The following is an 11929-nucleotide window of genomic DNA, read 5'->3' as shown; positions in this document are numbered from 1 at the left end:
CACGTGCACGCACTCGCACAAACGCACAAGTGCCTTCACACACACACACACACACATGCGTGCACACAAAACCTCTCAATACCAGACCTCCTCATCGCTGTGGTTTCCTCCCCACTGTAGATCTTCACGAGTCACGACCCCACTCCATCTCCCAAACCATCTACTCCCCAACAACAGTAAGTGAGGATAATTTGTCTCTGGTGACGTCTAAACCCAGGTGACCACGGAGGGGAGTGGATGAACTCTTTCCTCAGGCCGGAGAGCAGCTTCACCGGCTCACGTTGTCTGTGTACCCACCCCCGTCATCCCAATCCCTCCCCCCGTCATCCCAATTCCTCCCCCCCTCCCCTCCCCTCCCTCCCTCCTCCCCTCTCTGCCTTTTGTTGAGAGGACGTCCTTCCAGGTCTGAGTGAGTTACAAGGCCCCTGGGGTTCTAGAGGACGTACTGACTGTGTACACAGCAGATGACGGATGGCTTATGCAGTCCCTGCCTCGCTCCCTCTCTGCTTCCAAACTCAGCCTAAGTACCATACCGACGACCCTGCCAGCTATCCCCATCAATCACCCGGCAAGACAAATGGTGGTTTGGGTTGGGTGGTGGTTGGGAGGCCTGGGGAGGCTGGAGGGTGGGGGGTGGAGGAGGGGGGTTAGGGTAATGATAGTGTACAGAGAGCCTAGTTGGAAAACAAAACAAACTCTTTAGCCTGACTTCAGTGCTCGCCTGCTACCTCCCACCTCCCCCCGGGTATAGACCCCCACGCAACTTCTCTTTCTCACCAATCACGGCAGAGTTGTGGAGACAGAGGGAGACTGTGGTTTGAATATTAATGCTGGGACCCAGCTTGAGCTGGACCACAAGATCTATTTGTCTGCTAGCAGGCCAATCGTCCACAAACAGTGGGATATGTTTTATCAGGGCTTAACCACAAAAACTAGAGACTAAACTACACTGTGATGGGGCTCTTCTCCCTTTCACTCAAGACATGACGGATCCACGAATACGAGCTGTTGAGAACAGCCGCTGTTGTATGTGAGCCCCTGCTGAACTACACGCCCTCCTCTCTTGAAATAATCTCCTCCTGTAACATCTTTGGGCTTTTCATTTCTCAAGACTTATAGCTTGTGGGCTCTCTGTTTGTCCAACGGTACCTGTGTCAACAGAACTCTAGAAGTGTAATGGTCCCCAAGTCAATCCCAGAGAACCTGGATGTTTGCAGTCATTTTTTCAACTTCAAATCTAAACTTTCCACTTAAAAATAATACAATATGTTTGGATGAGTTTATGGGCTATCTTACTATAACAAGAAAAGGCCAGAAGTAAAATATCCCAAGATGCCAAACAATTAGAAAATGTGTATGAGACAGGAAGTCACAAAGGCTGACAAATGAGGCAAATTACTGCTACCCATTTCAATTCAACACCCCAAAGCTCACAAAAAAAAACTCAACTCCATGTTTTTACTAGAGCCCAATTACACAGAGAGCAACCATGTAATTATCTCCCATTTGTGGCTTGTTTTCCCCCCCGACTGGCCCCAAATGACTCATTAACAGTCAAAACCTCCATTTTAAATCCAGTTTTTTTGTGTGAATGTGTAAGAAAATGCCAACATGCCATGAGGGAGCCTGTGGCTGTTTGGACATCCATTTGTCACCACAATCCATCCACATAATTACTACCAGCTGAGAGATGCCCTGCTAGCCCAAAGCGAGGAGAGAGAGCCTCTTCCCAGCAATGGAGATTTGGTCTCAAAATGAAATCTTTACTTCTTATAGGGGAACATTTTAAACAATACAGTGCAACTTATCCAGACCAGGCACACGCTTGTGGACTACACAGGCATGGATGTCATTCACACTTATCTCAATAATATGGCAGTTATGGTCCATACTTTTAAGGTCCTCTATCAGTTTACATATTCATTCCTCTCTGGGTTTTAAAGAAAAGGAATCACAACCTCAGAGACTCACGAGATGCAGTCTCAGTCTACCAAACCTTTTCCTTTTGATTCTGCATGCCCATGTCACAGGTTCAAATCCCCCAGGGACCACAAACACTCATACAAAAAATGAATGCAGAATGTGTAGATGTGTCTACTAGCATTTACAGTAAAAGCCCCAAGTTTAAAAGCCACAATGTGACTTGATGTCCTGATGAATAAGAAAAAAAACACAGTTGGCCAGTGTACCTTTGGCCAGTGTCCTGTCCCGGGACAGCAGAGAGATCAGGTGGTGGTCAGGGGTAGCTGTCCATCCTGACTAGTCCTGGAGACGACTGCATCCTGGAGATGGTTTCCATGGGAACAGCAGCAGGCGTCTGCAGAGTTGAGAGTCCGAGGTCCACCCAAAGTGTTTTCTGAAGTCTCTGACTTTGAGCAAAGCTTATATTGATCTCTTTACTCTCTCTTCGTCTCTCACTACCTCGCTCTCACCTCTCCCTCTCTCGTTTTCTCCCTCTCTCTCTCTCTCTCTCTCTGGTTCAGCGGAGGGCTGTGTTTCTGCATCCCAGTGTTAATGGCTTGTGGCTCCGTTTCTCCACTCCTTGTTGTTCCAGCAAGTATAGGAGTCAACTCTGTTACCTCATCACATTCTATTGGCTCTGATCAACGCACGCCTCTCCACTTCTCTCTAACTCTCTACCCTTCTTCTTCTCTCTCTCTCTCTCTCTCTCTCTCTTTCTCTTTGACGTTCACTTATCTCCCCTCCTCCACTTACTCACAATTAACTGTCCTCTTTTGGAATCCCCTGGTACATTGTTTCTCTCTCTCCTATCCTGTCTGTTCCTCTCTCTCTCTCTCTCTCTCTCTCTGTCACTCTCTACTCTCTCCTCACTCTCTCTCTCTCTCTCTGTCACTCTCTCACTCTGTCACTCTGTCACTCTGTCACTCTCTCACTCTGACACTCACACAGTTGTGCTGCCCCCTTCCCCTCCATCTCAGCTCTGTTGCTCTCTCGCTCTCTCTCCTGCTCCTCTCCATATCAACCTGATGTCTCTCTCACTCCCATTCTCCTCTCTCTCCTTTCCCCCTCCAACTCATCTCTGTCTCTCCTGTCCCCCTCCATCTCAGCCCTGTCTCTCTCTCTCCATCTCAGCCCTGTCTCTCCCTCTCCATCTCATCTATCTCTCTCTCCATTTCAGCCCTGTCTCTCTCTCTCCATCTCATCTCTGTCTCTCTCTCTCCATCTCAGCCCTGTCTCTCTCTCTCCATCTCAGCCCTGTCTCTCTCTCTCCATCTCTCTCTCTCTCCATCTCTGTCTCTCTCTCTCCATCTCCACCCTGTCTCTCTCTCTCCATCTCAGCCCTGTCTCTCTCTCTCATATTCTCTTGTTTCTCACTGTCTCTTCCTGACCACAACACACAGTATCCCCATCCCAAGTATATGGACATGGTAAAGCAGGGACCCATTAATCATTGTTTGACAGGATGCTTTGAAAAGTGCCATTCACATTGTTCGGTTTTTCCATAAAGACAGCCTGTGCGTCTGTGGTTCCCAAAGGGCTGGCCAATGGGACAGACACAGTCTTGGAAACACAGTCTGACATATAGCATCAAAGATGGAACACGTCAACAGATCCTAACCTCAGACACTGTCTGAGCTACACCAGTGAAAGATGGCACCTCACTGTTGCACCACAAAAAAGTCTTCTTGAAAACATAGTAACTGTATCGGTCTGCAGACACAGAAAGGGGATATAACATTGAAACTGGTGTTATATTGGATTTCTAAAGTGAGGGACTTAGATTAGGGAAGTTGGCAGCTCTGTGAGTTATAGCACCATCTAGTGGCAAGGACTACAGTTGCCTCTAGCAATGTGCAACAGTGGTGAAGAGCCCTGATCCACAATAGTGGGAAAAAAAAGAAAATTATCATCTGAACACTCATGGCAAAGTGAGATTAGGAATAAATGCACACACCAACTAGCAAAACAGATCAAGGGCCAACTTTAATACATTTTAATTAAAAGTGTATTTAAATATGGTATAAAAATAAATGCAGGAGAGAGTAACAAAGAACTATGTTGTACATAAAACAGAAGACAGCATTTTAGACATTTCCAGTGTGACTGAAATGAAAAGTGCAATGAAAACAGCATGTGCTAATTATTGTAGTGCAATAAAATCAATGTGATGCAAAATATATATAATAATAGCATATATACTGTATATAATATGCATTCCACACAACACCTCCAGAATAGCATGACAAATAATCTGTGATTTCAGATTGTGTATCATTGATGACATTGTAATTTTACATTTGATTCAATTTTACTCTTTATTTTTTACATTTCTGACATCATAAGAATTAGCCGGAAAGAATAAAACAGAGACAGTGAGAGTTTGGGAGAAAGAATGGATTGAGAAGAGAGAGATAGAGAATTTGAGGCCCAGCGAATTACGGTGGAAAGATCTGGACCAATGATACTGTCTGCCTTTCGTCTTTACTAGTCCCAACAGCGTCTCTCCACAGACAGGAAACACATCAGGTAACAGGAAGAAGGGCTCCCCCTCCTTGGACATGCAACACCTGGTGTACAGTCCAGCTCATTGTCTGATTAGGAAGGAGACGGCGTGCAACGATGACATAGAGATGATATGTGTCCTTCCCCTATCCAAGGGAGACGTGTTCTTAGCATGATGGCACAAGACTGGTCATCTTCTTCGATGTGAGGGATTTCCCCTGCGAGACGGGGGAGGGAGACGAAGGGGATTAAGCGTGGTGACAAACGTGAAGACGGACAGGTTGGTCTGTGGTGTGGATGAATGTCACAGTGTTGGCAGAGAGATGTGAGGTCAGCCTGTCTGGGTTTAGTGTGACGTGATTCTTGTGGATCGTCCACAGTAACTACACGGCAATTCTCCAGGCCTCCAGTGTAAACATTGATAGCAAGTGTGTACAGTATTTATACTAGCGTGTTTCAATTTACAGTTACATTTACATTTAGTCATTTAGCAGACGCTCTTATCCAGAGCGACTTACAGTAAGTACAGGGACATTCCCCCGAGGCAAGTAGGGTGAAGTGCCTTGCCCAAGGACACGACGTCAGTTGGCATGACCGGGAATCGAACTGGCAACCTTCGGATTACTAGCCCGATTCCCTCACCACTCAGCCAACTGACTCCCTATTCGTGCAATACACATTCTATTCTCTATTGTTTATTGGTCTCTTCATAGATTATAATCCTTTTAAGACAAGCGTTAGATTTCCATGCAGGGCTCGAAGAGGGGTCAGGAGAAGACAGAGGAGATACAAGACAGTGCAGAAGGGGAACAGCATGCCACAGAAGCACATTTGGCAGCATTACCTGGAAGCAAAATCCTTCAAAATAAGTTCTTACTTTTCTGTGGGGACAAGGAGAGAACACACAGTGAGGGAGGACGTTTTGGCCGCATGGCTTCAGAAGGCCAAAATGTTGAGACATGCCGAGCACAAACAGGTTTTGACATTGACAAAGACATTATCAACACGTGACCCTCAAATAACCCTAACCCTATCTGGAAATGTATAGCACAAGACTAACAGGATCATACCAACATTATTAAAAACAAATAATATAATATGCAATCATAAAAATTTAGCAATCATATAAAATATTTTGTATGTTATTTTGTTATTAGATCATTCTGTCACACAAACAGAAGATGAAGATGATCCATGAAAAAGAGAGTATATAGTATGTGTATTTGGTCCAGAGGTAGGCCTACGGGATCAGATAAAGGGGGCACGTTTCACCAAGGTCCTGTCGGAGATGTAGCGGGAGAGAAGTGTTGGAGGGGTAGGACAGGGAAGGCCAAACAGCAGAAAGACAGACGACCTAGCCCACACGGAGGAGCGATAAAGCTTGTGAATGGGCTTTATCTGTTTGGCTGGTTGGGTCCACCCAGAGCCGGACGTTCCACTTACCACATTTCGAGTGAATTTCTCAAAGGAGGTCCTGCGGTCTTGAATGCCTTGATACTCAGTTAGGTGAAAGAAAAAGACAAACAAAAGAAAGGAGCCGGGAAAGAAAGAAAGAGCTAAAACCAAAAGTGAAGTGAGGCAATGGTGACTGTAGAAGGGGCTGATCTTGGGAGGCCGGTGAGAACAATGACATAAGAATAAAATAAACTGTAACTGAGGAATGATGTGCTTCGAACGAGAACGATTAAAATGTACTCAACACAAATAAATAATAACCAGTGTTTTGAAACAAAACAAATTGATGTGAGTATGTGTATTGCACGACAATCCCTAAGAACTCAAAAGTGGGCTACTACGTAAAATGCATGTGAAACTACACCTCCAGTAACTCCACCATAACTGTCAGCTGAAACCTTATTCATCTTTTCTTCCAGGCGCAAGTCAGAGACCCAAACACATCTAACTCCAACCCAGCATCCTTCCTCTCCTCACAATGTAAAAGATGTACAAGGGGTAGTAGGAACCCAAAGAAAGTCCATGTTTCCCAGAGGGAAGAGAATGTGTTGTGCACAAGAGAGACCCCTGTACCTTCTTCCTGGCCTGCAGCAGTTCCTGGTAGGCACTGGAACGGATGAAGCGACTGTACGAGTCACTCTTCATCAGCTTGTAGATGTGCTCCTGTTCGACACACACACAAACGGGTAAGACAAACTGAAGATGAGAGACATCAAATGGAAACAGAGTTTACAACACCTTCTACCCACATAGATAAATATTCCCGTATCCACACAACTGGTCTCGTTGCTGAAATATATATCTAGGTAGCGTGAAAGTTCCAGTTGGACAAAATCCAGGTCAATATAATGTAGTTTCACTATGCAGGCAGGGATGGCACAAGAAATCACAGGACAGACAATGTTCAAGTATTCTGTTAACCACGGAAAGTGTTACTAGTACTTTAGTGTTTTTTAAAGTTATCTATTTCAAGATTACACAACTGAGGAGGTGAACTGTGTACCTGCGCATCTTCAAAGGCGTAGCGTCCAGGGTCCTTGACGTTCTGGGTTGTCTTGTCGTAGCTCTTGGAGTCCACGTTGATGGCACTGGGCGCGCCCGAAGCCAGGAACTCATCCCAGATCTCCTGCACGCGCGTGGGCACCTCTCTGATTGGTCGCTTCTTCAGCTCCTGGACGGCCAACCAGAACCTGGCACCGGCCCCAGATAGAGGAAGGCGGTTATAGTCGAACTCTGGAGAATGGAACACTTCAGTTCCTGAACAATCTACCTTGAAACCGTAAGTTTCGCCTGAGTTAGTATTTCTGTTCATTTCATCTATCTTCTTACAAATTATGAACAACTTTCGAACAGGACAAATCAAGACTGATTTTCAATGTTTTGCTCTAATTGCTATTGTCATTATCTAATTAGAAGGACCTTAATATAGATGATTACGTTCGACATTTCAACCGTGACATTAAATCAAGTCGATTATAATGACTCTCAGTCCCAGTTTGTAATTGACCTGAACATTAGCTCTGGGCTACGCGTTACAAACAATTACCAGCAGAGGGAGCACAGAGTCACGTTCATCAAATGTTAATGGTTCTGTGTTTGTAAAAATGTGTGTGTGTGTGTGTGTACCTCAGGTTCTCTGAACTAAACTCCGATTCCAGGAACTTGAGAAACTGCTCCCGGCCGACAGGGTCTTTGAGTACCTCGTCAATGCCAAACGCCCATCTCTTCACTCTCTGCTGACCCGGTTCCTTACTGGGACACACAAACACACCCAGACTCAATGACTCACTAAGCATAAAGTATTTAATCAGTTTAATCTCACAATGACAGGTACCCCTAAGGAGAAATTATAATTAAGATAATTACATTCAATTACTATTATTATCATCATCAATAATAATAATAACACAGTAGCACTGTAGTTTTTTATGATCCAAGTGTATAGTGCCTTCCTACAAAATAAGAAATATTTTCTTGTTCTCATTTCCTATGCCCCCTGCCTCTAACACCCTCTATCTCAGGCTATGTCTAGTGTCGACACACTTGACACAATGTGCCTTCATCTGAAAAAAGCTCCCAAAGCAGTTACGTCTAGACCTAACATTTACTGCGAGTTCTGTCACTGTGCTATGTCACCATGGGTAGAAGAGGTGTACATGGGGGGGGGGGGGGGGGGGGGGGGCGAGGAGGGGGGGGGGGGGCGAGGAGGGGGGGGTGGTGATGACAGACAGCGCCCAAGGGAGGGCAGTGAATGCGTGTGTGAGCTGACAGAGGGTTAAAGTGCATGTGTCAGAGTGGATACAAGGTGGTAAAAGACCATCACATCAGGCAGAACTCATGTTCTCCAGACCCACGTGAACACAAGCGGGTCCCAGTCTTCCTACAGTCCAAAGTGGTTGGACTCAAGGAGGTAGCCTGACCTGAACAAAACCAAACCTATATGCTACTGTTCTGTGTCCAGAACCAGACCTAAATGCTACTGTTCTGTGTCCAGAACCAAACCTAAATGCTACTGTTCTGTGTCCAGAACTAGACCTAAATGCTTCTGTTCTGTGTCCAGAACTGTATTTATAAAGCTTTTTGCCTTTAAAAATAAACTCACTCACTTTTACGTGTCGAACGTAAACACACTGCTGCTCTCTCATTGAAACAGCAGCAGGCTGTTTCAATGTACTATGTCTTTATGGAACTGCAATAACATTAACTGTCCTCAGTTTACACACAGAATAGAGTTTATGGTTAATGCAAACTCCATCTTTGGATACTTGTCCAATTCTGGCACGGTGATGAAAGCAGCAGGGGGTTTGTCTTCAGCTCTGCAGTGATGTTAAGAGTTGTAACTGAGTTTAATATTAGGTGATGTTAGAGCTGTATCTGAGCTGCAGTAATTGTCTTCTGAAACTGCACTAGCCCTGCCCTGCCCTGCCCTGCCCCCACCCCAACCTCCCTCCCTCTCTCTCTCTCTCTCTCTCTCTCTCTCTCTCTCTCTCTCTCTCTCTCTCTCTCTCACTCTCTCTCTCTCTCTCTCTCTCTCTTTCTCTCTCATAATCTCTCTCTAACTGTTAATCCTTACCTCACCCTCACCCTCATGCATACACACAGGTACACACACACACACACACCTGGCCTCCAGCTCCCAAATGCCCATGTCATCTGAGATCCAGGGGTTGGAGGGGTCTGGAGGTGTGAGGAAGAAGTCGTATTCCACATATTGCTCCGTGTAGCCTAAAAGACTGGGGAACACAGACCAGTCTTAGAACCACCTCTACAACAGTACAACATTTAGAACATTACAAAGTCCAGAACAGTGAGGGTTAACACGTCTAGATTTGTCTAGAACAGGTATTAATATAAATTTGACACAGGAATACAATTGACTCCACAATAAAAGGGAAACATTTGATGTAAGGTCCATTGGATGAAAGACTTTCTGCAGCAGAAAAAAACTAGCTACTCTTTTATTTATTTATTTATTTACTTTTATTGCATTATATGACCTTGGATATTCAGAATGAATTCACAGCGGTATAAAATAAACGCATAGCTCTCTGACAGCAGACATTAATAGCTGTTGTAAACAATGTAGAATGACCCTACAAACTAGGGAAGGTAATGCATACAAAACTACGGCACAACCTCACACAAATTACAAATTGGCTCTTTGCTCCAGTGTGTTCTGGCAACCTTGGTACTGATCCACTCAGTGTTCTTTGGTCCAAACACTTCTCAAGGTTGCTTTAGTTCTTAATTACATGCAACATTAGGCGTTTAAAGGTTCAACAACGGATCGATAGACAACTGGAACAAGGATACAGAAAAGATCACTCACCTCTCGGCCACTTTAGACATCTTCAGTCGATGCCTGTCTAATTGCACTTGCCAAAATGTGATCTGAAAATAATGGTAAGCGGACGACTTTTACTACGGTACTAACTCTGGGGAAATTGCTGACAGTGTTTCTATGAAGTATCTCAAGTAACGGTATGAACTCCTGGAGGGTCTAGACCCACGCTTTCGTCAAGGAATGTACTTTACAAAGTACGAATCTTCAACTCTTCCTTGGCTCCCAGTCTCGTATACATTCCAGATGTAATGGGAATTACAGTAAGCAATCCTTGATTTGATGTTTGGCTCTACAGGACCTTTACGGTAATAAGGAGACCCAGGCGCCAGACCGCCCCCTAGGGCACACACCTGTTCCTGCAGCTCTTCCTCGGTGGGCAGCTTGGCCTCTGGGGTGGGGACGTGGGTGGGGCTGTGGGTGCGGACGTCATTCTGCAGTCCGTATACAGACTAGAGGAGAAGAAGAGACCAAACTACATCCAGAATCCAGCCAGTAGTGCTGGTCCAGCCGTCTAGGGCGCCATGAAGAGGGGGGCGGCAATTTCCCAAGTGCATCCATTAATTAACCCTCCCGCACTACCAGCAGAGGGCGCCAACCGCGCCACGTCATATGTCCGTGTTGTGGTTGGGGGGGGCGGCGCCCATGATTTGATAAATCTTGCCTATAGCGCCAAATGTGCTAGGACCGCTACTGCCAGCCAGAGAGCTGGCTGATTGGCTACTGTGTGTTGACAGACCCTGAGGTCTGGGTGTTCCTACTGAACACTGTATATCAAATCACATTTTATTTGAATTGCCCTTTTTTAAAAGCAATGCCACAGAGGGCTCTATGTACGCTCTCTATGTAGAACTGCTCCTAAACCAAGCCAAACCCTCAACGAGTATGTGTGTGGTAGTATGTGTGTGGTAGTATGTGTGTGGTAGTATGTATGTGGTAGTATGTGTGTGGTAGTATGTGTGGTAGTATGTGTGTGGTAGTATGTGTGTGGTAGTATGTGTGGTAGTATGTGTGTGGTAGTATGTGTGGTAGTATGTGTGTGGTAGTATGTGTGTGGTAGTATGTTTGTGGTAGTATGTGTGGTAGTATGTGTGTGGTAGTATGTGTGTGGTAGTATGTGTGTGGTAGTATGTGTGGTAGTATGGGTGTGGTAGTATGTGTGTGGTAGTATGTGTGGTAGTATGTGTGTGGTAGTATGTGTGGTAGTATGTGTGGTAGTATGTGTGTGGTAGTATGTGTGTGGTAGTATGTGTGTGGTAGTATGTGTGGTGTAGCTTCTACGTAGAGGACGTGTGGAAGGGGTGTTTAGATGACAGGAGTACCTTTCTGGTCTTGTGAGGGTTTTTCATCCTGGAGGACTTCTTTATGTCCACCTCTGTTGTGTTTACACACCCTGGCTGTGAGGGAAACACACACACACACACAGTGTAACAATCCCACTTCCTCGTTCTCAACAGCCAACCAGAAGCTCTCTGATTCATCCTGCTGGCATTTTGTCCACAGTCCTAGAAGTCCTTGTCGATTATTACCTACTGAGTCAACGTTTGTTTACGATAAATGTGAAAGATCAAATAAATAATAGGAAAATTATGATGTTGTGGGGAATGGGAGGTTGTGTGTGTATTCCCTGCTTGTTAGAATAAGGTGTTCCTTCCAGGGGCACATGGCTAAACAGCATGACAACCTCACTGTGAAATCTGAATTAGAATTGATTATGCTGCTCAGAGGCATGCATAAATTGAATTTGTTTTTTTCCAATTAGGCATAGAGCTTGGGTCTTTCTGGTCTGCAAGCTTGTAATTCTCCAACGGAAACTAATACTAAAGAAGTGTGTCTCACCGGCTCTGGATGAAAACGACAGAACACAGACGTTGTTCTGTCAGGGACTGATATTGAGTCTGTGACTGAATGTTCGCATGGCCATTGACTGTTGTTTTTTTTCAAATATAAACGTTAAAGTTCAGAGGACAGTCGAGGTCAAACAATTTCCACTCAATGGGTAATAAAAATGGCTTAACTTAACTGAAATAACTGACAAATGCGCAACTGTTGTTCCTGATGTTCAGTACATGACACAAGCGTTTGGAGGTGCAACTGGCTTACCACTGGTCTATGTACATCCCAGAATGCTCTCTCTTGACTGTCGAGAATTTTTCTCTCAATCTTATC

The 11929-nt window shown here is 45.1% G+C and overlaps 1 protein-coding gene across 1 annotated transcript in view; it reads right to left on the bottom strand.

The window, feature by feature from the left end:
* Window positions 1–4550: 4550 nt before the first annotated feature.
* rgs7a (regulator of G protein signaling 7a) overlaps window positions 4551–11929 on the bottom strand; it is a 32501-nt gene continuing 25122 nt past the window's right edge. The window contains exons 9-18 of the mRNA XM_067235841.1: window positions 11864–11929; window positions 11083–11157; window positions 10114–10212; window positions 9749–9810; window positions 9042–9152; window positions 7546–7671; window positions 6923–7109; window positions 6493–6582; window positions 5309–5345; window positions 4551–4682 (exon numbers count right to left, since the gene is read on the bottom strand). The exon at window positions 11864–11929 is cut by the window's right edge and continues 16 nt beyond it. Coding sequence (XP_067091942.1) covers window positions 5325–5345; window positions 6493–6582; window positions 6923–7109; window positions 7546–7671; window positions 9042–9152; window positions 9749–9810; window positions 10114–10212; window positions 11083–11157; window positions 11864–11929 — 837 coding nt within the window. The 3' untranslated portion in view covers window positions 4551–4682; window positions 5309–5324. The remainder of the gene's footprint in view (window positions 4683–5308; window positions 5346–6492; window positions 6583–6922; window positions 7110–7545; window positions 7672–9041; window positions 9153–9748; window positions 9811–10113; window positions 10213–11082; window positions 11158–11863) is intronic.

Source organism: Osmerus mordax, chromosome 5 (genome assembly GCF_038355195.1).
Source record: "Osmerus mordax isolate fOsmMor3 chromosome 5, fOsmMor3.pri, whole genome shotgun sequence".
Taxonomy (NCBI): domain Eukaryota; kingdom Metazoa; phylum Chordata; class Actinopteri; order Osmeriformes; family Osmeridae; genus Osmerus; species Osmerus mordax.
This window is presented reverse-complemented; position numbering and strand designations above follow the sequence as displayed.